At 44.0% G+C, this 27472-nt stretch overlaps 1 protein-coding gene across 1 annotated transcript in view; it reads left to right on the top strand.

The window, feature by feature from the left end:
* Window positions 1-27472, top strand: part of CPAMD8 (C3 and PZP like alpha-2-macroglobulin domain containing 8) — a 139553-nt gene that overhangs the window by 93143 nt on the left and 18938 nt on the right. Inside the window, exons 37-46 of the mRNA XM_030540055.1 lie at window positions 6485-6566; window positions 8090-8246; window positions 8701-8775; window positions 12313-12478; window positions 13849-13935; window positions 14970-15106; window positions 15498-15653; window positions 16048-16110; window positions 17251-17489; window positions 24086-24173. Coding sequence (XP_030395915.1) covers window positions 6485-6566; window positions 8090-8246; window positions 8701-8775; window positions 12313-12478; window positions 13849-13935; window positions 14970-15106; window positions 15498-15653; window positions 16048-16110; window positions 17251-17489; window positions 24086-24173 — 1250 coding nt within the window. The remainder of the gene's footprint in view (window positions 1-6484; window positions 6567-8089; window positions 8247-8700; window positions 8776-12312; window positions 12479-13848; window positions 13936-14969; window positions 15107-15497; window positions 15654-16047; window positions 16111-17250; window positions 17490-24085; window positions 24174-27472) is intronic.

Genomic DNA, 27472 nt, shown 5'->3' with positions numbered 1-27472 from the left:
TGAAGTGGCTCAGGAGAGAGGTCTAACAAGCAAAGAAAAATAAATGTAAGAGTAACAGCCAAGGAAAGTGTAAGAAGAGTGACATACAGAAACTTACCGCTGGCTACCAGCAAAATGAATCTGAATTGATTGTTTCCAACATGACACAATCTGGTGATGAAGAGATGCAATTTACTGCTGAAAAGTGTCTAAGGCTTGTGTAGGGATGATCTCACTATAAAAGAAAAGTCAAATTTAGTGCAGCAGCTATTGCTGGTTTGAGAAGAACATCTTTCTGTTTGGTTTCTGGGTGTGAAAAGGCTTCACCTGCCTCCTGCAAGCTACAGAACTACTGAAGAATTCTGAAGGCAGTGACTTTTTGTAGTATTGTCAGTGAATATGTGTATTGACTTAACTGTCTAGATGCACAGAATTACAGGCCAAATCCTACCACCAGCTTGCCTTAGTCTCTTGTCTGTGTCTGCACTCAAAGTTGAGGTTGGTGGGTAGAATGGGTCCAGCCGTGGTTGGAGAGATGTTTGTAAACCTCCTTGCCGACTCTGTGACCCCACTTATCATGGTAACGACTTTTTTCAGCAGAGTACCTGTTAGCCCAAATAGGCCAGTTTAAGCAGGGCTTGAATGCAGAACTTGTATCTGATGTGAACTTAGGCCTGGTCTACACCACAGTTAGGTTGATGAAAGGCAGCTTACCTCGACTTAACTATGTAAGCGTCTACATTAAAATTTTGCTCCCGCTGACATAACTACCCTGCTACGCCGATTTAATAACTCCAGCTTCACGAGAGGCATAGAGTCAATGTCACTGTAGTTAGGTCACCAAAGTGTCGATCATATCTAGACGTACAGCAATGCAGTGGTGCAGCTTTCCCTCCAGAATAAAAAAAAATCCTGCAAGTGGCATAAACTGTGTCGGCATGAGAAGCTCTCCCACCAGCATAGCACTGTGCACATTGGCGCTTATGTCTGTGTACCTTATGTCACTCCAGGAGGTGGATTATTCACACCCCTGAGCGACATAATTTTTGCCTACATAAGTGGTAGTGTAGACATCGCCTCAATGTAGATGCTCATAGACTCATAGACTCTAGGACTGGAAGGGACCTCAAGAGGTCATTGAGTCCAGACCCCTGCCCTCATGGCAGGATCAAATATTGTCTAGACCATCCCTAATAGACATTTATCTAACCTACTCTTAAATATCTCCAGAGATGGAGATTCCACAACTTCCCTAGGCAATCTATTCCAGTGTTTAACTACCCTGACAGTTAGAAACTTTTTCCTAATGTCCAACCTAAATCTCCCTTGCTGCAGTTTAAGCCCATTGCTTCTTGTTCTATCATTGGAGGCTAAGGTGAACAAGTTTTCTCCCTCCTCCTGATGACACCCTTTTAGATACCTGAAAACTGCTATCATGTCCCCTCTCAGTCTTCTCTTTTCCAAACTAAACAAACCAATTGTTTCAGCCTTCCTTCATAGGTCATGTTCTCAAGACCTTTAATCATTCTTGTTGCTCTTCTCTGGACCCTCTCCAATTTCTCCACATCTTTCTTGAAATGCGGTGCCCAGAACTGGACACAATACTCCAGCTGAGGCCTGACCAGCGCAGAGTAAAGCGGAAGAATGACTTCTCGTGTCTTGTTTACAACACACCTGTTAATGCATCCCAGAATCACGTTTGCTTTTTTTGCAACAGTATCACACTGTTGCCTCATATTAAGCTTGTGGTCTACTATGACCCCTAGATCTCTTTCTGCCATACTCCTTCCTAGACAGTCTCTTCCCATTCTGTATGTGTGAAACTGATTGTTCCTTTCTAAGTGGAGCACTTTGCATTTATCTTTATTGAACTTCATCCTGTTTACCTCAAACCATTTCTCCAATTTGTCCAGATCATTTTGAATTTTGACCCTGTCCTCCAAAGCAGTTGCAATCCCTCCCAGTTTGGTATCGTCCGCAAACTTAATAAGCGTACTTTCTATGCCAACATCTAAATCGTTGATAAAGATATTGAACAGAACCGGTCCCAAAACAGACCCCTGCGGAACCCCACTTGTTATACCTTTCCAGCAGGATTGGGAGCCATTAACAACTACTCTCTGAGTACGTTCCAGCCAGTTATGCACCCACCTTATAGTAGCCCCATCTAAATTGTACTTTCCTAGTTTATCTATAAGAATATCATGCGAGACAGTATCAAATGCCTTACTAAAGTCTAGGTATATCACATCCACCGCTTCTCCCTTATCCACAAGGCTCGTTATCCTATCAAAGAACGCTATCAGATTAGTTTGACACGATTTGTTCTTTACAAATCCATGCTGGCTATTCCCTATCACCTTACCACCTTCCAAGCGTTTGCAGAGGATTTCTTTAATTACCTGCTCCATTATCTTCCCTGGCACAGAAGTTAAACTAACTGGTCTGTAGTTTCCTGGGTTGTTTTTATTTCCCTTTTTATAGATGGGCACTATATTTGCCCCCTTCCAGTCTTCTGGAATATCCCCCGTCTCCCATGATTTCCCAAAGATAATAGCTAGAGGCTCAGATACCTCTTCTATTAACTCCTTGAGTATTCTAGGATGCATTTCATCAGGCCCTGGTGACTTGCTTACATCAACTGTTACTGGCTTTCAGAAGCCATCTTGCAATGTCCCGCATTGACGTGACAGTTGGTACAAGTGCTTATGATGAGGACATTCACTGACCACTCACGGAGGATAGGTCCATCAATGGCTATTAGCCAGGATGGGCAGGGATGAGAAACCATGCTCTGAAGTGTCCCTAGCCTCTGTTTGCCAGAAGCTGGGAATGGGTGATGGGATTGATCAGAAACACCCTTCAGAGCTTGAAGACTCTTTCTTTTCCTGTTTTGGCCATTACTAATATAGAGCTCTCCTAAATAAAACTAGATGCTCCACCCAATATTGAAGTCTTGGCATTCGGAGACTCAATCACTTGCCAAGGTAACCTTGGGGTAAATGTGGTTACCTCAACCCCTGTTCTCAGAAGTATCTGTACTTTCCTCTGATTCTTTCATTTTCATCACCGTTCCTGTTGTCCCTTTAGGGCTTCACAAATAAAATAATGTAAACTTGGATTTATGTATTTGAATATTAATATGATAACCCCAGATTCTGGTTTTGGTTGCTCCCAGAGTCTCTCTGTTTCACCAAACTGGGTTCTTCCCCTAAGGCTACTGTTGCATTATCTTTCTCTGGAACGAGTGGATTTTATTCTCCTACTTTTATCCATATATCCTCTGAATCCCCAGTCAAAAGTTTTTACTTTTTGAGCATAATTAACTTCTAGGAATTAATTTGTTTTCTATTTTACAAACTCACCCAGCTCTGCTCTCTCTAAAAGGGAAACTAGGGACAGCCACTGATAGGAGGTTGTACTGCTGCCTGTATCTGCAGAGGTCAGCAAAGCTACTCAGTCCCTGGAAATGAAAAATTAATCCATTCTCATAAAGATGTCATGCAGCATGGAATAAAAAGTCTATTTATGGATCAGAGAATTAGCCAGGCTCCAAGTGTCCCTGTGTCATATAGCCTTGTACACGTTTGACACATCTCCATGTCAGAAATGGCCATTCTGAAGGATTTAGATCCAATGGACATTTAAAATCCTTTCCAAAATTACTGTGTATTGGGGTTTCCACATTAGAAACTTGGACCAATTTTATTAGCACTGATGGTTCATGATTACAAGGCAAGTAAGTTTGGTGAAAGATTAATTCCATCCATTATAGCTAAAATGCTAATCCATCTTTATCTTTGGTATTTGAAGGATATTCACATAGGGAGAACTTGTACATTAAGGTGACCTCTCTAAATGGATGCATCCTGAAATGGGCCCCCGGTATTTTCTCTTGACCTTCAGTATTTAACTTCACAATAACTGTTAGGTTAAAATGTGCCTTCTGTAAGACAGCCCCATCAGCTAGGAATGGTTCAAATAAGTTAAGACCCCGATGACTTAGCTATTGCCAAGGTGATCAATCTTATTGTTCCCCAAGCTGACTTTTCAGCTCAGCAATTTTTCTCAACTAAAGGGAAGAGAAAGAAAGTTCTAATAAAAGGAAGATATGACTGACAAGTGCCATTTCATATACAGACATGCAAAGAGCCTCCAGATAGGCATGGAAAAGAGGAAGACAGCTCAATCTTTGCCGGCTTCTTTATTATTTGACAAGTGGGAATGATTAAGAGAACACCCTCACTTCCTGTGGGATCAAGTCATGAAGATGGACTCAGTTGTTGCTGGCCACATCCCTTAAATATCAGCTCACCACCAGCTTGGACAGAGAGATCTATGTCCTGGTTTGATGTTATCATCCAGGGAATTAGCTCCTCAGCTGCGTGATTCTTCCTGTACAATAGGAGAGTGGTTGTGGATTGTTGTTTAAGCACAGATAATTTTTATTTAATGTTGGACTTTTATGCAGTAATGTCATAAATTAAACATTTCTAGTGGCCAAGGTGCAAGAACTGATCTTAATATTAACTATCCCAGGTGTCACGGACTTGCTGGTCATGCCCACTCTTGGCCCTATGCGGTCCGTGGCGGGGGGGTGCCCCTTTCAGTGAGACAGCCCTTCTCGGGAGTCCATGCTCTCCCGGGGTTAGGCCCCTCCACCTACCACTTCTCTGAGACCTTAGCACATCTGTTTCTCAACGTGGGCCCCCTCAGGGAGTCCACTTGCTCTGGACCCCCGGGGGCTCCACTCCCCGAAGGGGTTGATGCAACCCTGTTTTCTAGACTGGAGTGACTCTCAGCCAGCATAAAACAGGAGGGTTTATTGAGCACTGAACACAGCACAGGAAACTCTTAGGGCTTCAGGCCTGGCCTCCCTCAGCACAGCACATCAAAGTCTCCCCTGCATCTAGGTGGACTCTGCCTGCTCCCCCTCTCCAGTCCAGAGCCCCCCTGCGTCCCTGCTGGGCATCTGATATCACCAAGCCCTACCTTTGTCCATTGTCTTCTCTCCAGGTAAACAGGATTGTAAACCGGTGGCCTGGGCTCCTCTCCTCTCTTCTGTCCTCTGGCCCTCTCTGGCTGATACCAGCTGGTTAGGTCACTGGGGTCCTCTCTTTGCAGCCCATTGTCCTCCCACTGGCCAGAACCGGCTGCAACTCCTGAGCTGGGTTTCTGGGTCATCAGGTCACCAATCGCTGGGGTGTCCATCCTCCAGGCCATCAGCTGGGTCCCAAGTTCCCTTTCTGGTCCTCTGTAACAACAAACTCCCTCTCCCCTCACATCATTAAACCAGTAACACCCAAGGACACTGAGTCCCACTCCTTCTGCATGCAAACCATTGGAAAAACAAAGAAAAAGAAGAAAATCCCCCACTTCGTCACACCAGGAACTCTGCATCCTAACCAGTTCTTGGATAAGTGTAGTGCTTAGTAAGAGTTCCTTCCCCACTTTGAACTCTAGGGTACAGATGTGGGGACCTGCATGAAAGCCCCCTAAGCTTATTTCTACCAGCTTAGGTTAAAACTTGGTACTCTGCCACCACCAAGTGATTTAACAGGAAACGGGGAAAGGACCACTTGGAGTTCTTATTCCCCCCAAATATCCCCCAATCCCTTACACCTCCTTTCCTGGGAAGGCTTGAGAATAATATCCTAAACAATTGGTTACAAAGTGGTCAAAGACCCGAACCCCTGGGTCTTTGGACAGTGGAAAAATCAGTCAGGTTCTTAAAAGAAGGATTTTATTAAAAAGAAAAGGTAAAAATAATCTCTGTAAAATCAGAATGGGAAATAACTTTACAGGGTAATCAGATTCAAAGAGCCCAGAGGAACCCCCTCTAGCCGTAGTTTCAAAGTTGCAGCAAAACAGGGATAAACCCTCTAGCAAAGGGAACATTCACAAGTTGAGAAAACAAAGATAAACTAATATGCCTTGCCTGGCTATTACTTACAAGTTGAAATATGAGAGACTTGTTCAGAAAGATTTGGAGAACATGGATTGATGTCCGGTCCCTCTTAGTCCCAAGAGCGAACACCAAAACAAAGAGCACAAACAAAAGCCTTCCCCACCCCCAAGATTTGAAAGTCTCTTGTCCCCTTATTGATCCTTTGGGTCAGGTGTCAGCCAGGTTACCTAAGCTTCTTAATCCTTTACAAGTAAAAAGATTTTGGTGCCTCTGGCCAGGAGGGATTTTATAGTATTGTGTACAGGAGGGCTGTTCCCTTCCATTTATAGTTATGACAAAGCTAATAGAAGAAGTTATGTTTTGATCACTTGTCTTCAGGAGATGTACGGAGACTTATAAATACTAGCCCATAATCAGATTTAGTAAAGATCTATTCCACACACACACAGGGTTGGCTCTACCATACACAGCAAAACAAGAGGTTGCCTTTGGCAGCAGAATTCGCCATACCAGTGTTGGATGATCTGAGTCTTCATTCAGTTTAAACATTTGCTTTTCTAAGTTTCAGGGCTCTCACAATTCTTTTGTGATGTCCAGGTTACCAACGCCAGTTGACCTACAAAAGACAAGATGGTTCATACAGTGCTTTTGGCGAGAGGGACTCCTCAGGGAGTATGTGGTAAGTAAGTCGCTATTTAAAACAGAGTTAAAAATTCAATGTTTGCCAAATTTAAAAGGACATAATTGGCAAAAAGGACAATAACTTTCTAGCTTGTGTCACACATAGCAGAGAGTAAAAATAATATTTAATGGCTAGAAGCCTGCTAATGCTCTACAGCTAAGTGTTTTGTGATCCCACATTAGATGGGTTTTGAGGATCAGGGACTGTTAAGATGTTAGTTAATGCATGTCCCTTTAAGGTTCAAAAGCTGTAGTTTGGAATCAGATTCTGTGCCATAGAACTGCACAGGCAGTGCATGACGTCAGTAAGCACGTGCTTACTTGAGAACAGAACTCCACCCAGGCTGTATTGGGGAGATGGCAGGGCACCTCCTTCAGGGCAGGTGGGAGAGAATGGAACACATCTTTAAGTGGACTCCAGCTCCACCTGGATGGAACAGAACAGGATGGATGGATGGATTCCCCAGGAAACTTGTTGTGTTGGGATAGTAGATGGAAGGTGTTCCAGTGTTCTCTAGAACCCCCCCATTCCCCAAGACTCTGCTTTACCTCAGTTAGCATTTACTTGACTAAAGGCAACACCTTAAACTAAAAAGTTTTCCATTTTGTTAATTTGCCTGCACTGTCACTCAATTTCTTCAGCTGCTCTGTATTTTCCTTTAGATTGACTTGCTCCATGAACTCATCTGAAAGGGAAGTAGAATTTCTGTGATGATGATGCTTAACTTTTTTAAAGATAATAAACTCTACTTTCATCTCAGAGCTGGCATCTCTTAGTCCCTAGATATAAAATATTGTAACACACAATTACTTAATACTCGAAAAATCCCCTGCCAGGAAGCCTGCCTCCTACCCTCCCATTCCTGAGGGGCTTGTAAAATGAGTGATTCAGTCTCCCAAAACCAGCTGGAGTTCACACTTTTTGCATGTCAGAGGTTTAGAATTCTAAAAGCACTTCTTCTCTCTCTGCTTAAATCCTGACGCTCTACAGAGACAGACTTTAGCAGTGGTTTGAATGTCCAGTTGTTTTATCATCAGTAAGTAATTAAAATAGGGGAAATTACAATATTTTCCTTCTTGTCCATCTAGTATTATATCCGAATTGGTAATTGTACGTGTCTTATTTCAAAAGCTTGAGTCAGGGAGCCGCTAAATACCTGTACAAGAGAAATTAAGTCCAGCCAATGACAATGTTGAGTCGAATTTTGGCTCTCTTTCTATTTATGATATCCTATGGCAGTGAGTTCCACAGGCTTAACTTACTTTTTTTGTTGTTTTTGTGTTGTTGTTTTTAAATCTTTCTCAGTTTAAAATATGCTGCCTTTGAATTTCATGCAGTGTCCCCTTGTTTCGTGTATTATCCAGAAGGGTAAATAGTGCCCAGTTTATCTTCTCTACAGTCTACCCCATTCTTTTTTTTTAATATTTCAATAGTGTCTCCTCTTTTAGATTTTTGAAACTATTCCCTAGATAGTGCTCTCTGTTCTTATTCTCAAGAACCTGCTGAATTTGTGTTTTCAGGCTAACAGCCTTTGTTCTCAAGTCCTTTGCACAGTCTCGTGGGTTTATTTTCATCGATCCCAAGGAATTAACAGCTGCAAAGGACTGGATCATCCAGCACCAGAAGGAAGATGGCTCATTCCCTGCTATGGGTAGAATATTAAATAAGGACATCCAGGTAAAAATTATAGAGACTTAGAATCATGCAATAAATGCATTTTTAGAATGTTGCCAGGGTTGGAGGTAGTGTAATCTTATGGTTAATATGATTTTTGTGTTAAACGGCTATGATCCTATGGGAAAGAAAATAAAGATAAGTTTCAATAAAACAGTCTGCTAGGGCTTAGCTATGTGCTACCCTTTGAGAATCCCACCATGGCACTTTGAAACGGCATCTCAACTATGAAGCTCAATGTCTCAGATGTGCTACTGGGCCTTGGATCTGGCAGAAAGTTGCAAAGGGGAATTGGGTTTCAGAACTATAGGCTCACCAAGTACAAATGTGAAAGGGTCCTATGGCCTTAGCCTTTCTCATGGTTCCAATTTATTCCCTGCTTGGCTTCCAAAGTCCTCCCATGCAGCATGCTGCTGTCCAGTTTTCACCCAGTTGTTCTATGTTTATCACACTCCAGGGTGGAATCAATGGCAAGATCTCACTGACAGCATATGTGGTTGCAGCTCTGTTGGAGACGGGCATCACATTTGAGGTAAAGAACTGAACAGCAGCCATTTAAAATAGCTAAGAGTTTATTTCTTGCGCTGGGTTTTGAAAATTTATTTTTTGTTGCTTGGCCTTGCCTTTTTTTGACCTGCAGAGACTTTGTCAGCTGGTTCTGGATGTGACAGACACCAGAGGCCGTGGTGGAGTCTTCCTGACTTATCTAAAGTGGAATGTCTCAGAATAATATTTTCTAAAGTTAGCCATGGAGATTCCTGCAACCTTGGATTGTCAGCTTGTGGCTTTTTCCAGAGGAGCAGAGCTGCTCTCTCTAAATCCCCTCCAGCAGCAGGCAGTTGTCTCCACATAAGTTGCTGAGCAGCTCAGAAAGGCAGTGAACACACTAAATAGGGATTTGTCTCTCTGCTCCTCTTTGTCCTGATCCTAATACGTGGGTTTGCTGGCAGCCCCAACCACGTTCATGAACTCCACAGCCTGTGATTCCTCAGTTAGGCTATTTAAAGTTATCAAATGTCTTAGAAAAGAGTCACTTTCCTGTGATGTAGTGGAATGTAAACTGCAGCAAAATGTTCACCTTTGCTGTAATGCAATTTCCTGGTGCTTAATCCAAGGCATATGTGTGGAGAGCCACTGCTTTCTATCACTCCAGAAGGGTAGGAGGCAGCCAGATCTCAGTGAATAGAAGATGTCTTGGATTGCCTATTAAATTAATCCTGAATCCCCTGTACTGTGTTACCTTTGTTAAATTCAGAAGGGGAAGCTGATTTACTATCTGAAGAGTGTTCAGTTGGATGTGTGAATGAGTTAATGGTCCTCAGTCCAATTTCTGTTGAATAAATAGCTGGGTTCCAAAAATTACAGCCACAATTGCCTCGATTGCTGCTGGTTCTGGTAGATAGGCTGAAAATTGAATGCCCCTTGGAGACTGAACTCTCCTCTCACTTCCAAGAATAGGCATTTGCAGGGCAGTGTAAGAGCAGCGTATTCTTATTGATTTGTATTACAGTAGTTTCTACAGCTCCACTGTGCAACAAACACCTGCCCCAAAAAGAGTACTGTCTAAATAGACAAGGCAAAAAAGGAAATAAAGACACAGAGAGGGGAAGTGACATGCCCAAGGTTGCACAGCAGATCAGTGGCAGAGCCAGGAACAGAAGCCCAGTCTCCTAACACTGACTCTTAATCCAGTGCCCTACTCACTAAACTATATGATCACCTCAAGTTTATAGAGCTGTTGCCTGTGCTGGACTTGTGTAGATAAATGGTGGATTTCACTGTCCCTTTCTGTCAAGCTGTCCCTACATTACTAAAAAGAAAGACAAATATATCCCTGTCTCTTCATTCCAACAAAGAGGACAAGCTCTTATTGTTAATTAACTCTGGAAGCCTTCTGCCATATCACTCCCCAATGTGAACTGGGTCCCATTTGATTCATTTAGGTCTTGTATGAGCAAGGTTCTAAAGATTCATTTTATATATAATATAAAAAGTGTGGGGTTAGTGCAGGGGTGACCAGACTTTCCCAAACTGAGCCCCACATGGCCCACTTGCTAGGAGCTACAGAACTACAAAAACGAACAGATTGTCTCTTATGTTGAGGTGCATGCAGTGTGCTAGTAGCCTGGTACCAGTGAGGTGAGGCTTCTGGGCTTCACTCTAGAATTCTGCAGGCTATACTCTGGCCACCCAGACTTCAAATACTGGACAAAGTGAGTTCCCCAAACCAGTCTGGAATCTCTGTAGATTGCATGTTGGAGTCTGCTACTGATCTCACACTCTCTCTTTCTCTGGAGCCTGTTTGTGATCAAAAGAGCTGAGCCAAGCATTCCCTGTGGGGAGAGAATGACAATAAATATGTTTATGAATCTGATACCGTGTGTCTCTGTAGAGAGAAAGCTCTGTTTAGTGTGTCTCATTGGTGTCCCCTACTCAGACACATTGATTGCCTGTTCAGGCATAAAGCACCGTTTTTAAGAGGATTTTTAAGTGGCCAGAGGAGCCATGAGGATCTCTTCAGAAAACCTTTGTGACTGATTCATAGATTCCTAGACTTAAGGTCAGAAGGGACCATTATGGTCATCTAGTCTGATCTCCTGCACAATGCAGGCTACAGAATCTCACCCACCCACTCCTGTAACAAACGCCTAACCTATGTCAGAGTTATTGAAGTCCTCAAATCGTGGTTTAAAGACCTCAAGGTGCAGAGAATCCTCCAGCAAGTGACCTGTGCCCCATGCTGCAGAGGAAGGTGAAAAACCTTCAGGGCCTCTGCCAATCTTCCCTGGAGGAAAATTCCTTTCCGACCTCAAATATGGCAATCAGTTAAACCCTGAGCATGTGGGCAAGACTAACCAGCCAGACACCCAGGAAAGAATTCTCTGTACTCAACGTGCTATAGAGCCGTGCTTTGCAAACCTCTCAGAATAAGGGCCCACGCCTGCCATGTGCTATGCACCCTTTATTCCTGTTAGACTCAGTGGGAGTTGAGGGCACTCAACAGTGTGCAAGATCTGATCCTGAAAGTGCTAAAGGAGTAGGGTGCCACCCCCTCTGCTCCAACTCCCCTTTATAGATAGGGCAGGGTGGGATGTTCTCTCTAGGCCATTTCTAAGTCAGATAGCCCCAGAAGTCCAAGTTTATGACAATCTGGTGATTTCCCTAGGGGAGATCTGCAAGTGTTACTAATGATCTGAGCTAGGAAACGAGGAAGGAAGAAGGTAAGTGTCAAAGGGCAATTACATCAAATCCAGTTAAATTATTTCTGTAAATTGTTAGAGCCTTGTTCTTGCATAGTGAGGTCATTGGGAGAGTTCATAAAACATGTCTGCTGGCTAAGGTGACCCTGGGAATATTGGCCTTCATTATCATCAGGCATCTACTAGATGCTCTGGAGCAGGGGTAGGCAACCTATGGCACACGTGCTGAAGGTGGCACGTGCGCTGGTTTTCAGTGGCACACTGCCCAGGTCCTGTCAACTGGTCTGGGGGGCTCTGCATTTTAATTGAATTTTAAATTAAGCTTCTTAAATATTTTAAAAGTCTTATTTACCTTGCATACAACAATAGTTTAGTTATATATTATAGACTTATAGAAAGAGACCTAAAAATGTTAAAATGTATTACTGGCACGTGAAAACTTAAATTAGAGTGAACAAAGGAAGACTTGGCACACCACTTCTGAAAGGTTACTGACCCCTGCTCTGGAGTGTCAGGGACCCAATCAAATGTACAGCAGAGACTTCATTGCTATTAAATATCTCTGCTACCTGTGCTGAGTTCTACAGGGGAATGAAGCCTCTTCAGCATTAGGGGAACAAATATGTCTCAGCAACATTAATATCTGGATCTTTCTTACTGTGGTGTTAGTCCCCATTTTTTTTAATCCTGGAGTCACAGCCCTACTTAGGGAAAGGAAGGGGCCAGCCGGTTCTGTACCACACAGAGCAAAGTGCATGTTCACACTGCTTCCCTATTGGCACAAGGCCATGAGAAATGTAGCAATCTCAGCTCTGGAGATGCAGGTGCTAGTAATATGGCTGGTTTCTTTCCTGCTTCCCCCAATTTAGGGAGAAAAAGCAGCAGTTGCCAAAGCAAAACACTTCTTGGAGTCCAACTTGTATTCTGCAGAAGACCCCTACACCACAGCCCTGACTGCATATGCCCTGACTCTTCTGCACAGTCCATCTGCTGCAGTGATGTTGCGGAAAATGAACAGCATGGCCATTATGCAAGGTACTGTGCATCTGAGGGTCAAGCTGGTATGCCCCTCAAATAACTTCTATTGGTCTGAGGCTTCTCAAACAATGTACTCAGTACAGGCCTCCCCAGGGCAGTTGTGGAAACAAGCTAACAGCATTTGCCAGCTAGAACAAGTGATCTCAGTTATCAGCCTGGGGAGGATATATCCTCTGAGATGAGGGCTTCCTCATAACATTAATGGACCTTTATAACATAGTTCTCCTGATTCTCAAGATACAGGGCAAAGTCCTTCAGCTGCAGGCATTGGTTTGACTCCACATTCCCTAGCTTCTAGCAGTATTGGTATGAGTGGCCTCTGCTGTGAGCAGTGTAAGTGCACCTGAGACTTTGCAGTGACACTATGTGACATTTAGCATCCTTCTATGATGCTACAAAACTTGATCAGTGAAACAAGATCTGATTCCACAGATGGCTCCTCAGAATGCAAAATTCAGCAGCCTGTCAGCATTAATCCTCTGTTTCCTTCCATCCCCAGCCAAAATAAATCCCTCTTTAAAAATTGTTGTTAAGCATTGTGACAGACCCAGACCAGTGGGGTACAAGAGTCTGGTAGAGGGCAAATATGCTGGTCACTGGATGAGTAGTTTTCTGTTCCCTGAGTGACCAGAGCAGGGGCTGCACTATAGTAATCAGGAACGTGCTAGAACCAATTAAGACAGACAGGCTGATTAGATCACCTGCAGCCAATCAAGGCAGGCTAATCAGGGCACCTGGGTTTAAAAAGGAGCTCACTCCAGTCAGGTGAGGAGGAGCGGAAGTGTGTGTGAGGAGCTGGGAGCAAGAGGGGAGAGGGAGAGGGAGAGGGAGAGCTGCGCTGCGCGAGGACTAAGGAGTACAAGCGCTATCAGACACCAGGAGGAAGGTCCTGTGGTGAGGATAAAGAAGGTGTTTGGAGGAGGCCATGGGGAAGTAGCCCCGGGAGTTGTAGCTGTCATGCAGCTGTTACAGGAGGCACTATAGACAGCTGTAATCCACAGGACCCTGGACTGGAACCCGGAGTAGAGGGTGGGCCCGGGTTCCCCCTAAACCTTCCAACTCCTGATCAAACACAGGAGGAGTTGATCTAGACTGTGGGGAAGATCACTGAGGTGAGCAAATCTGCCAATAAGCACAGGACCCACCAAGGTAGAGGAGGAACTTTGTCACAGCACCAACAGTGTAGTTAGCACTGTATGTAACCCAGAGGAATTCACAGTCCCTGCCCCAAGGAGCTTACTCTGTAAATGGAGTGGCAGTGCAATACAGGAGGTGGTTTGGTTTTACAGCAAACATGTGGCAACAGAGTTTGATTCTCCCCATGTCTAGGGACTAGCTTTAACTTCTTTACTTCTTTACCATTCTAGATGGTTTTACACACTGGAGCTTAATGGGGACTCTGGTTACTGATGAAGATACATTCATGGGATTTAACGATGGGCTTTCTCAATCAGGTACCCCTGTTTGTGGTTATTTATGATACTCCTGTTGGGGGAAAGACTGGGATTATTCTCTGTTTTATATAATGCCTGCAGTGTGTTAACTGCTTTTTTAGGTAGGTAAGAAGGGAAGGTCCCTGCCCCAAGGAGTTCACATTGTGAAGGCAAAGGAAATGGGGTGCAACAAAAGTCCAGTGATTGTTAGTTGCATGTTTTTTATAATACACTCTAATGTCCCTTTCACCCTCCTTATGTCTGTGTTGTTAACAATTCAAGAAAGGAGAAGGAGGTTGCCAGACATTAAGAGAACTAGGAGGTGCAGAACTGGGCGTGGTCCATGCATTGCTGGCATTTCAGCCCATGTTGTCTCACCAGCTCTCCATACAGCTTCACAGGAGATGGTGAATAAAATGGAGGAGAGCATTGAGCCTTATGGGACTCCTCAAGGGAGGAGTAATTTGCCATGGGAAATTAGAGGTCAAATATACTTAATTTTACAGTAACAGCTGTTTGGCCTGGGATTTTCAAAGGAGCCTAAGAGTGAGGTGCCCAGTTTCCATTGACAGTCAATGGGAGTTGGCTATCTAACTCCCTTAGTCTCCTTTGAATATGCCAGCACTAATAATTAACTATTTAAAACCCCAGGCTATACTGTCAAGAGTAATCATTGAGCCAGGTCAAAAAAGACCATGGCTCTGCATGAAAAGTCCCATGACAGAGATGCAGAGTCACCCATGCAGCTTGGGTGGCATGTAGGGGGAAAGGGAGACAGAGTAAATCTGAGCAGGGGCTAAAAGTCAAGCAGAAGGAGCTGTGATCTAATGTGCCAGAGGAAAGATTAGATTGGAAGCTGACACATGAGGCCCATTTTGGAAAATGCCTGATGTAGTTTGAGTACAGACATTTTTCACTGCTTCATTTGTCTCTTTCTGTCTTGGACTCTCTAGAACCTGAAGATTTTTTTTAGCTTGTGAATCTACAGAGAGGTGATTTCTAGCTCAGCCCAGTTTCCCTACGACAGATGTGAGTTTGATTGTTTTCCCTTTCAGTTGTATCTGCAGAAGTGGAAATGACAGCCTATGCACTGCTGACATACACGCTCCTGGGAGATGTGGCCTCTGCACTTCCAGTGGTTAAATGGCTGTCGCAGCAAAGAAATGCACTTGGAGGATTCTCATCCACTCAGGTGAATTCCTGTCAGCTTGTGTAATTACAGTACAGAAATATGTGCCAATGCAAATTGACTGATTTGAGATTAATCTGGGTTAGGTTTCACTCTAGAATCTAAGAGTCGTGCTAAATCCTGGGGAAGAGAATACGTCGCAGTGCTCTTTATCATACCTTTTGGGTGTGAACAGCATGGGGTGAACTTGAATTTCTCTCTCACTTTCTCTGAGACTTCTGAGGGAGAAAGAGGTGCAGGGAGAGGGGGAATGAAGCAATTCCATTTACTGTTTAAGCAAGTGCAGAGGAAACCTGAGCTGTCAGATGCTAATGAGTGTACAGTACATTGCTAGTTTATAAGGTAGATGCTCCTTGGTTCTTCATTAACTGTCTTTTCTTCCCCAATCCTGTAGGATACATGTCTAGCTCTGCAGGCTCTGGCTGAATATGCCATTCTTTCTTATGTTGGAGGAGTCAACCTTACCATTTCCCTGGCTTCCACTAATTTAGACTATCAAGAGACTTTTGAGCTTAACAAGATGAATAAGAAGGTTCTCCAGACTGCAGTGGTAAGTGTATGCCTGAACAGATGCAACTTCCTCTGCTTTAATGTTACCAGTTTCCCAAAGCGACCTGAATTTGGGTTCTGTGTTGTAACTCATATAATTTCAGTGGGGGGAATGGGCTGGATATTGTGAAATCTCAAGATTTTCTGCCCAACCTCTGATGGGAGAAGCAGCAAATACTCAGTTATGAGAGCATTCTTCAGCATAACGGATGCCTGGTGTTTGGTTTGGGACAATTACCACTGGCTGCTTGCGTTAAATATAGGGACTGAGGAAGAATCTACCATTTTTCTTCTGATTTTATATGGTTGCATGTAAACTGGAATGCTCTATCACATGGAGAGTAAAACCAAGGCTGACATGTCTTAACTGTGGATTCTCTCATGCTTGTCCCTAGATCCCCAGCATTCCCACTGGACTGTTCGTAAGTGCCAAGGGTGAAGGCTGCTGTCTGCTGCAGGTAAGGGTGCTGCCGGGCTGTGTAAAGAAGCTGAGAAGGTTACATTTAAACAGGCAAGACAGTCTATTAAACTTTCATTTATTTCCAACCTCTTCCCCCGCAGTGATGAATTGGCATGGAGAGCCAACAAATAATCCTCTCTAAGCCTTTGCTATGTCCGTTTCTCATGTCTCAAGGAGGGTGGTACATGAGGGTGTGACTAGAAGTGACTGGAGTGACATTTGAAAGTGAATATTTAGACTGAATGTCAGGGAATGCTTCCTGATAGGGAGATGTCAAGCTGTGGTATAGTTTTATAAGAACAGCCATACTAGCCAGATCCATCTAGCCAGTATCCTGTCTTCTGACAGTGGCCAATGCCAGGTTCCCCAGAGGGAGTGAACAGAACAGGTAATCATCAATTGATCCATTCCCTGTCGCCCATTCCCGACTCTGTCAAACAGAGTCTAGGGACACCATCCCTGACCATTCTGCCTAAATTCATCCATGAATTTATCTAGTTCTTTTTTAGAACCCTGTTATAATCTTCGCCTTCACAACATCCTCTGGAAAAGAGTTCCACAGGCTGACTGTGTGTGTGAAGAAATACTTCCTTTTGTTTGTTTTAAACGTGCTTCCTATTACTTTCATTTGGTGACCCCTAGTTCTTGTGTTATGAGAAGGAGTAAATAACACTTGCCCCACACCTATTATGATTTTATAGACCTCTATCATATCCCCCCTTAGTCATCTCTTTTCCACGCTGATTAAGTCCCAGTCTTATTAATCTCTCCTCATAAGGAAGCCATTCCATACCCCTAATCATTTTTGTTGCCATTTTCTGAACCTTTTCAAATTCCAGTATAAGAGATTATAAGAGATTCTCTTTGGTAAAATCTCCCATCTGTAAACATTAGTGTAGGTTTGGCAGTTGGAATGTCATTGTGAGCAGTGGTGTTACTGATGCAGGATGTTACTAGTAATTGCCCGAGGTCCCCCACAAAATGTATGAGAGTCTGGTCTCTGCGAGTCTGGTCTCTGCTCTCGTCTCTCTCTGGAAGAGTCTGGTGATGCTGCAGGGTCTAAATGATGCTTTTAGTGCTTCACAGTCAATGGCACTACAACCAGACCTGATTTCCCCCCCCCCCCCCTTTGCTCTAGATTGATGTCACTTACAATGTGCCTGACCCTGTTGCTAAACCAGCTTTCCAGCTTCTGGTTAACCTGAAAGAGCCCAAATCAGAGTGTCATCAGCAAACTCAGCACCCCCTACGGCCCCTCTCTCCAGATGAGAATCGCTCAGAAGCCTCCCACAGAGATCGGGCACTGGTGGATGATGATGACCCAGCTTCTGATCAAGATCACCAGGAATACAAAGTGATCCTGGAGACGTGCACTAGGTAGTGAAATCTCTTTATTTCCTTCAACATGGATCTCTGTACAGATTGGCTAGGCTTGTTATCAGCAGATCCTGCCACTAGTCCTTCCATTGCAAACCATTCCCAGATGTTCTTCCAGTGAGAATTGCATCCTGTCCCTACATCTATGGGGGTTTATAATGTGTTTTGATGGGATACATACCGTAAAACTATTCTTGCTGTGTTGTCTTTGTCTAAGATCAAGTAAGACGGAACAACTCAGGTTTTACTTGTCCTAGTAGTCTCACTCAAATTGCTCGGGTGTTGAAGCCAGAATAACAGGTAAGATAGCTGGTGTCTGAGGCACTCATTAACAAATACCAAGTGTTAGGAGTTGCAAATAAAGATAGGCAGGGAGGGTTTATTATTGGAATGGTTCCATTAATAATTTAAACTGATTCAATGGGACACATGATTAAGACATTTTTAATCTGTATTTTTATTTTTTGCCTTTTCTCTCACTCTACCCCTTTGAAACTAATGTGTGTTCTTACTTAAACTACTTTACCTCCCTAGAGTGTGCACATTGGTTTGTTCTTGCAGTATGCCCATGATAGCTGGGCTGTGCATACCTCCTTAATATGGGTAACCATACAATGAGTGCTTCGTTGCTGGCTTTGATATTTTTAGTTTTTAAGCACTTTTTGAGAGGAGGAAAAACATGCACAAAGAATTTACCAATTTTTGTATAGAAAGGAGGTGACACTTGGAGACTACCGGCTCTGATTAAGCCTTTATATATTTATTATTGTCTCTTACAAAACCTGAAGAAAACAGACTAAACCATCTCATTACATCAGGTGCAAAAGAAAAAGTTCCAGAACATTTTCCCCGGCTATATTAATGAAAGATTCCTTAGAAACCTAAAGGATTTAGGTAATTCTACGTGAAACATGGCCATGGTTCTATAAATATTATTGACTTTACTCTGATTTAATGTTTGTTTGAGTTGCTCAGGCTAGTCTGTTCAGTTTTGGATACAAACTCTAACAAAGGATGATGGTTGCCATGGTATATCAGTTTGGAATCCAATTTCTGGTATGGCTCTGTAGTCACTATGGTAACAGTGCAGTCTGTGAGATTATTTGGGTGACATGGTTCCCCAGAGCTGACTATTTATCTGCTTGATTCTTATTAAAGAATGTTAGAAATTAGTTAGAAAAAATGTCTGGAGTGATACCAACACACACTGGTTTTCATCCATAGAACTCAAAATGTTTTGTAAAGGCTGTCAGCAGCCTTATCCCCATTTTATCGATGGGGAAACTGAGGTATGTGAGAGAGGCTTACCTGTAGTGTTATATTGAGTGAGTTGCAGGGACAGGAAATAGAACCTCACTCTCCTGACTTTCCTGTGATGAATCAACCAGACTTTTACCCCAAGCTTGAAATCCTGCCCCTATTGTCAACAGATTGCTTTGGTTTCGAGGAGGTTGTGTTAGGGCAGCCTGAAGGGAAGGGAAGCCCAGAGCAAGAGTGAGGAGGCATTTACAAATGTCAAAGTGCACAGCAGATGAAACTGAAAATTCCCCAAATCTTCATAAGTCTCTTGCATTTCCATTTCCAATATGCCAGGTTCCGGGGTTCTAGCAGTTAAAGAATTATCTGGTCTGGATGCCCTAAATCGCAGCAGCCGCACAGTCACTCAGTGCCTCATCATAGCAATGGGAATGTCTGTGCTTCCCTGTCTGCTGCCACCTCCTCCTGCCAAAGAGTTAAACACAGATGTTGGATACAGTCCTGAAAACAATCTGTCAGAGTGACTCCAAACAAAGATAGGACTCTGTCGTCTCTAAGCTCACCAAACCCTTCTTTCTGGCTCTCATGCTATGCATGAGAGCCAGAAAGACCCATTAAATCCCCAGGTCTGGCCCCACATAGACTTGCATTTCACAAGCCAGCTTTATGCCTCCCTCTAGCAGCAATGTCTGAGTGGCAATCAGCTCAGGTCTTATTGCCCCTTGCACCTTCCACTACCACATTTTGCTGGGGACCCTGAAAATTGTCTGGCCAGTTCTGTGTAACCACAAGAGCCTGTCCAGGTTCTTTAGCAAATTCTCCTTAGCTCAGAGGTTTTCACCTGCTGCTTTGCCTTCCCGGCACTGGGAGCTGTGGGTTTATAGTCAATGGAAGAAGGGGGCATTTCTCAGTCCTGTTGAATTAACTGGTATCTGTGTAACTGTACCAGTATCTTACCAGATAGTGGTTCCAGTGCCAGCTCTGCTTTGCACTCATGCAGCACATTTGTGTCAGGGATTTGCACTAGTGTTGCTACATCACGTGGTTACTTAATGTCAGCAGGCCCTGACTCTCCTATTGCATGAGCATCTTGTGGGGAGGCAAGTTTGAAATGTTCTTCATCTGTTCATTGAAGATGTCTGTAACTAAGGAGTTGATGCCTTGCATCAACATAACCTTTCTGCTGTCATTTCTGAAACTTCTGCCATGGGAATTGCTGGAGCAAAGACAGAAATTTGAGAGGAAGCCCAGTCTGCGGAGATCGAAGTCTTGGACAACAAACAAAAGCAAATGACATCTTCCCTCCCCCTGAGTCTCCCAGTGAAGGTGTTCTTTAACTTCCCCTGTAAAGCTTGAACGGATGGCCTTTATAAGGATAGCAATGGGAATGCATCAAGCTGGAGTTCTTACACAAGAGGGAAATTGTTTATTTTGAGGAGCCAAGTGCTCAGATGGAGTCCTTGGGACATTTCCTTTTTGGGGTGAGACTGAATGAATATATGGATTTAGAGAAAAGAGTGCTCTACTGGAACAGGAAATGCCACTTTCTCTCTGAGGAGCTAGCTGGGTCTAAATCATAATTGCACCAGTCATCTTGTTGCAATAGTGCCACTGCTTCCATGCAGTGAGGAATTGAAATCAATGAGCATCTGCCCTCTTTGTAATATACAATGGATTGGAAGGATTCTCCTCCATCTGCTTGTGTTTTACCATAGAAATATGAGGAATTACAAGCTTTGTTTTCCCTGACTTTGCTGGAGGCCTCATTGGTGTCGCAGAGGACGATGCGCATAGTGAGCGCTCACGTTGTTTGAACAAGTGAGAGAGTTTGACTGTAAGCTCTTTGGAGCAGGAACCATCCTTTTTTTTTTTTTTTCTTTTTCTGTGTTTGTACAGCACCTAGTACAACAGAGTCCTGGTTCATGGCTCAGGCTCCTGGACACTACAATAGTACAAATAATTATTAATAATAATCATAATAACAAAGACACTCTCTTCCCTATTCATTGGAATGAATTGGATGTTTACAAAATACCAGTTTTAACTAGACTAAAAATCTTCCTTTCCACACTGTGCATTTTTTGCTCTTTTTGTGATGTGATAGGTCCCTAATTCTTTAGTCACCACAGAGTCCCCCAGATCCAAATTCATATGATAAAACGCAAAGGGGAAAAAAACACACCCATTTGCTTTCCCCTCTGCAGTCACCTTTAAGATGTAGCTCAGTGTTTCAGTTCAGCCCCTTGGTTTACTGGGCTTCAGCACTTCCCCTCAAATGAATTTTAGCCAACAATGTCTCCACCTCGGAACAAGGTTTCCTAACCAACTGTTTATAGAAAGTTCTGGACAAGCAGGATTGGCTGGCTTGGGACCAGGTAATGGGATATGAATTCCTTTAACCCTAATTAACCACTTCCAGCCCCAAAGGCCATGTTGAGGGAAGGCCATTTGGCGTCTTATGTGTCCTCATCTCACTTGGCACTAATCAGTATCCTCATTGGCACACACAGCAGAGAAGCCAAGGACTAAACTGGCTAAGGAGGCTTAACCAGCCTGTCACCTCTGAGGGGCAGAGCACTTTGGCAGTGGGGAAGCTGGCATTGCCTCTGTCCATGCCAGACCTGTTCTTTTCTAACCATGGGACTCACTCTCTAAGGATACGTCTACACAGCAAAAAGCAAAACAAAAACCTATGGCAGCAAGTCTCAGAGCCTAGGTCAGCTGACTCTGGCTCATGGGTGTTGCATTACAGGGGTAAAAATAGCAGTGTAGATGTTCCTGATTGTACTGGAACCTTGGGACATAGACCCTCCCCCCTCGCTGGTTTCAGAGCCCAGGCTCCAGCCCCAGTGGGAGTGTCTGCAATGCTATTTTTAGCCCCATAGCGCAAGACCAAATCAGTTTATGTGGACTCTGGAACTCGCTGCCGCAGGGTTGTTTTTTGGTTTGATCTGGGTCTTTTTTTGCTGTGTAGATCTGCCCTTAGGCACTCTTCATGTATATCACATTGAGCCCAGTGTCTCTCTGCATTTCCTTTAAGATATGGCCATGCTATTTTGTTTACAGAGCCGCAGATAAAGCCCAGAGCCTCGCAGTTTGTTTGTGACACTCAGTAAGGGCTTCGGATTGTATCATGAAGTTGGGCAAGTGGTGACCCTCAGGCTGAATTATTCCATGTAGAAGTGGCTGAATTTCTATCTTGTCCAGGGTAACAAGACATCACAAGTGCTATGGGCATTATCTGAAGCAATTCTGTATATTTTTTAATTACCCATTTCCATGATATCTAAGTGCAGGGCTGGAGAGAGGGATTCAGAGGCCCAGTTAGTGCCTACGATGCCCCCCATCCACAAAAGTGGGTCTGTGCAGAGCTGCTGCATGTCTGAGCTACCTTTCTGCATTGTTTTTTGTTTGTAATATACATCGCACATGTGCCAAGATCACCAATCCAGGCACTACTCTTTCCAGGGCTGGCTTTAGGCCGATTCACCCGATTCCCCGGAATTGGGCCCCTCGCCTAAGAGGGCCCTGTGCCTTAGGCGCCTTCTTGAATTTTTTTTTTACTCACCTGGTGGTGGTCCGCTCCGGGGGTCTTCAGTGGCATTTTGGCGGCGGGGGGCGGGGGTCCACTCCAGTGGTCTTTGGTGGCAGGGGGTTTGTTCTGGAGGTCTTCGGTGGCATTTTGGCAGTGGGGGGTCGTTCAGTGCCATGGAAGACCTGGAGCAGACCCCCCCCGCCACTGAAGTGCCACCAAAGCCCCAGACCGCTGCCAGGTATTTGACTCGGGCCCCGCAGTTGTTAAAGCCAGCCCTGGCTCTTTCTTATGCCTTAACCCATTCCCAGCAGCCCACTTGAGGGAGAAGCAGAAGTATTTCCTCCCACAGGGGGCCATTTTCCTCTGTCAGCAGCGCACTTGCCCGGTGATGTCCAATAATTAGTCTAGTGGCCCCATAATAGACTGTATCCTTCTCCTCATCCTCGTCTGCCTGCCTTCCCACATCTCTGTGCTCTCTGGTCTGCACTTAATTTTTGGCTAGCAAAAGCAGAGAGGACTATGATGTTACACTCCATATTCTTTATGGAAATATGCTTATAATATGGATATAACATAACTGAAATACTTTATGCAAGATGGGTCTTGTAAGGTATCCTTGGAAAGGCTGTGATTTATTGGGATGTGATTATCCAATTTGTATGCATGTATCATGTCTGTATCTAAAGTTAGGAATATGGACTATGTAATAATTACAACTGGAGGTGTATTGGGAAGACACCCACCAGCGGAGAAGGCCATCAAATTTGATGTGCCATCAGGAAGGAACAATAAAACCATGAAGATACTAATCTCTCTCCCTCCTGGGAGGCATGGAGGTCAGAGGGGGGAATTAACTGTGACGCTACTTGGTCAGATGGTCTTGTCACCTTATACTAAATATTACCTGGGACTTTTTGTAACTTTCCACTGGAAGGGAATGGGGTGGGGGCAAGTTTGGGAAACAAAGGATTCCCACCTTATGTAAATCCTATTTAAGGGTGGGAAGGAAAGCAAACGGGACTCCTCCTCTCCATGGCCTGTTTGCCCAAGAAGAGTGCTAAATCCACCTGAAGGGAAGACGGCGGTGGGGGGGGGAGTCCAGACTGAGACACGGGTCCAGCCTGAAAAATATAACTGGAATTCTGAACCACAAACTTTGCAGCCTGACTAAAATAATATTTAGGGTAAGAAATTACATTTTATAACCTTAAGTATATTGATCTTAGCTTGCGTACTTTGTTTTATTTGCTAAGTAATCTGCTTTGTTCTGTCTGTTATCTTATATTCACTTAAAATTCACCTTTTGTAGTTAATAAAAAGCTGTACAAATATTTCTATACAGTGCAAGACGTAGTATTTTTGGGTGTGTCTCCCAAAAGGGGTGGGCATGTGAGTGCTGGGGGAGGGAGCCCTCTCGCACAGAGCTGACTTCAGCCTGTGTCTGCAGCAGGGTGTGGCTCTACCTGTGTGTGTGTGTGCTGCAAGAGGCCGGAAACCCTAATTCAGCACAGCAGGGAGAGGGAACCCAGGTTGATTGTGCAGGGGAGGCTCAGTTAAACCCCAGCATATCAAATGGCATCCTAGAAGTGGGGTCCAACCTGTCACAAGGAGCATTTATAAAACTAAAGAGACTGTGGCTTTTAGCAAGCCCTTCATTTGGGATTAGATATCCTTTTCTCCTAGACCCTGTGTGTAACTTTTCTTTGAAAGCTTCTGTCTCAAGTCTGCTTCATCCTCAACTGCTCCAGGTATGGTTTTAACTCAGGTCCTGACTTTATTCTCTCTTTTAATCCCCCCTGGGAAGGTGGCTGCATTCGGGATCGTCAAACATGGCTGTCTTGGAGGTGCCCTTGTTCTCAGGTTTCCGAGCAGATATTGAGAGCCTGGAGCAGGTAAGATGTTGTGATCAGAGTGCAGAGCATGTGCTTAGGGGTTGGCCTTGGCTCTTTCATTAGCAGGGATTCCCTTTGAGGTGCTTGCGGAGGTAAATGCCATATTATGTGAGAAGAGATGTAATTAAAATGAGAGAGTTGGAGATTTCACTTGTCAGAAAATATTTATCTGAAGTAGGGAAACAGATGTTCTGAGTAAGATTAACAAATTTACCTAAGTCAGCCAAATAAGCCTTTATTACTGTGCATGGTTCATGGTAGTTAAATGAGACTCATTTGGAAAAGCTGAAGTGAAACTGTGCTCCAACAGGAGCTGTTTATGGCTTCTTAGGGGCTGTATTATCTTCAACATCTGGATTCTATTTCATTGGAGGCTCTGTGTCTTGGAATCTTTTTTTCTGGGAGAACATCATGTTTATTGCAAGCCAAACTGAGGTGGACAGAATGTGCCTCTTGCCCAGCCAGCCCTCTAGAAGGGAGGAACTACAGTCTTCAGATTCGCTTTAGGCTTTGTTGCAGCATTACACTGTTTTCATTGCTTTATTATATTGTTAGTGATGCTTTATCTGAAGAGAGAAAAGAAACTAACATGCTATCGCTGAGAAACAGCAAAAGAACTCATCAGGAATTTCTCTACACAACAGACCTCTTCCTTTAATGGCCTTGTCTTTTCTGTAGGGGAAGAAAGCTGTGTTCATAACCCAAGTTAACTAACAACGTACAATTCTAGTGAAGACAAGGCAGTTTAATTTGACTTACTAACTCACATGAAGACTACATACTGCCTTGTTTTCACTAGGATTGTACCTTAAGTTAGTTAACTTGAGTTGAGACTGCACCTTTTTTTTTCCCCCCAGTGAAGATGAAGCCATTATGTGCATCTTCAGAGGGCTGCAGTTTGAATCAAAACGTGCCCTTAGATACTCACGCAACTGTCAGTGAAGCCAGTGAGATTGTTTTGGTGTGTGTTTGTGTGTGTGTGTGGGGGTTTGTTTTTTTTTTTTTTTTCAGTATCTTGAGAATAGAATTTGACCTTTTATATATTAGGGGAGCATGGACACTTGTTTTTGTGCAGATATATGTGCCTATAATGCATGGAGCATTTACTTTAAAAGAAAATGGGGATTCCAAGGGTGCACACACACTGTATCCTGCTACCCATATTTACAAAACCTTTTCCAATCTGCTGTGTTTTTAAATATATGCATTTGAAAATTAATTTTTCTTTCACTTACCGGCTAATTCCTGAGTCTGGGATTCTCTTTTTCCCCTGCCACAAGTGGTACAATCATAAATGCCTAAAGCAGAGTAGAACATGCAGGAAAACCCAGGTCAGATTGTGGGGAACCCTAGAGTCCTTGCTATAGAGATAGTAATGTTGAACCTCTCTTCTGCTTCTTTTTCACAGACTGCAGAGGATGTGTGGATAATACATATGTTGCCTGTAGGTAATGGGAGGCTGCATATCAGTATGAGGAAATATCACCAACAGGAGTCTTCCATATTGCTGTTTGAAAGATAGTGAGGAAATAACTGAGGGGCCTATGCTGGTCTTGGTTTACATTTGGATTACTTCCTGTGGAAGTGCTCTAAGTAAAGGCAAAAGGATATGGGGTGGAAAACTGGCTTAGGAACAGGAGATGCAGGCCAGCTTTAGAGCAGATAGAAACATTCCCAGCTGGAATCACTGTCAAGGCCTCTTCCCTATTAGCCAGAGGGATGTGTGATGAATAGGTGAGCTTATACTGTTCTGAAAGGAGGCTATTACTTTGAAGGGGGCACATACAGATCCAGTGGAGAGAATACCAGCTGTGAAGGGCTAATGGAGTTTCTGGGCTTTTTCTCCTTGCAGAAGAGGAGGCTCTGAGGTTTCAAAAATAGTGGAAGGGACTGATTGTTGCTAATGATAAATTGTTCACACTGGAGAGGGGATCAAACACTCGGAGTGAACTGCGAGCACTATTCTGCTGGACAGAATTGCATTACACAAATGGGACTAAATCTTTGGAATATGTTACTGAAAAAGGCAATCAAAGCAAATAGTAAAAAAGAGTCTGAGAGAGGTCCAGGAAAAGCAAGGAGTGAAACACTAGAAAGCACTGGCATATTGGGCTAAGAAGCCAATCCCAGGGGCTCCTTATATTCTTGGTAGGGCCTGATGCAGCTGAAGAAGCAGTAAGAGCTCTCAGGACCCAGGACACACTGTGTTATCCTAACCTTACCTCCCCACAGCACAGGAACATTGGAATGAGCCGCTGGGATGGATTTTCCTCTTGGGTTTTCAGGTGCTGACGCTTTTTTTTTTTTTTTTTTTTTTTGAGACTTCAAGGTTTGTGTCAGTTAATCCTGGAATGGTTTTGGCCAAGAGAATTGTGTTATGATATTAGACTGATTTCATGGCTATGCCAGCTAGGTGTTTCTCTAATACATGGAGGGAATGAATTATTGAGGTTTGTTCTGCACACAGCTATAGGTCAAGAGCTTTAAAGTAGGAACAATTCCACTCCTGAACAGAGGGCCAGTGCAGGGCCTGTTCAGTACTCACCATCAAGACTTAGTGGTTTATGCTGGCACTCTGCTCAGGGTGAATTTCACTCATTCTGAATAAAGCCAGCTTTACTAGTAGTTCTTATGTGTGGGTTAACGCCAGAGTGGATGTACCATGATCTAGGACAGGGGTTCTCAAGCTTTTTCTTTCTAGGACTCCACCAACAAGTTATAAAAACTTCATGGCCTGCCTGTGCCACAACAACTTTTTTCTGCATATAAAAGCCACAGCCAGCATTAGGGGGTTGCAAGCAAGACTGGTGCCTAGGGCTGCACACCACAGGGGGCCCAAAGATAAATTGCCCAAGCTTTGACCTCAGACCCAGGTTGCAGAGTTCAGGGCCCTAGTCTTCAGCCCTGCATGGAGGGGCTTCAGCTTTCTGCCCTGGGCCCCAGCAAATCTAACACTGGCCCTGCTTGATGGTCTCGCTGAAAGCTGTTCGCAGCCCGCCAGGGGGCCCTGGACCCCGGGTTGAGAACCACTGATCTAGGAATCAGGAATTCCTGAGTTTTAATCCCAGTTCCCCCATGGATTCACTGTGTGATCTTAACCGGTCACTTCTTCTTTCTGTGCCCCAATATCCTTCATCTGCTAACTGTTCTATTCAGCACCCAGCCACTTTAATGATGGATGAGTCAGAAGGGCCTTAGCCTTTCAGTGGGTGGTCATAACAAGATTTGGGCACTGCACCACAAATCTGCCACAGAATATTTGAGACAGGTGCGACCTCAGGGATTCGGGTGTCCCATTT

This window comes from Gopherus evgoodei, chromosome 22, assembly GCF_007399415.2.
Source record: "Gopherus evgoodei ecotype Sinaloan lineage chromosome 22, rGopEvg1_v1.p, whole genome shotgun sequence".
Lineage (NCBI taxonomy): Eukaryota > Metazoa > Chordata > Testudines > Testudinidae > Gopherus > Gopherus evgoodei.
This window is presented reverse-complemented; position numbering and strand designations above follow the sequence as displayed.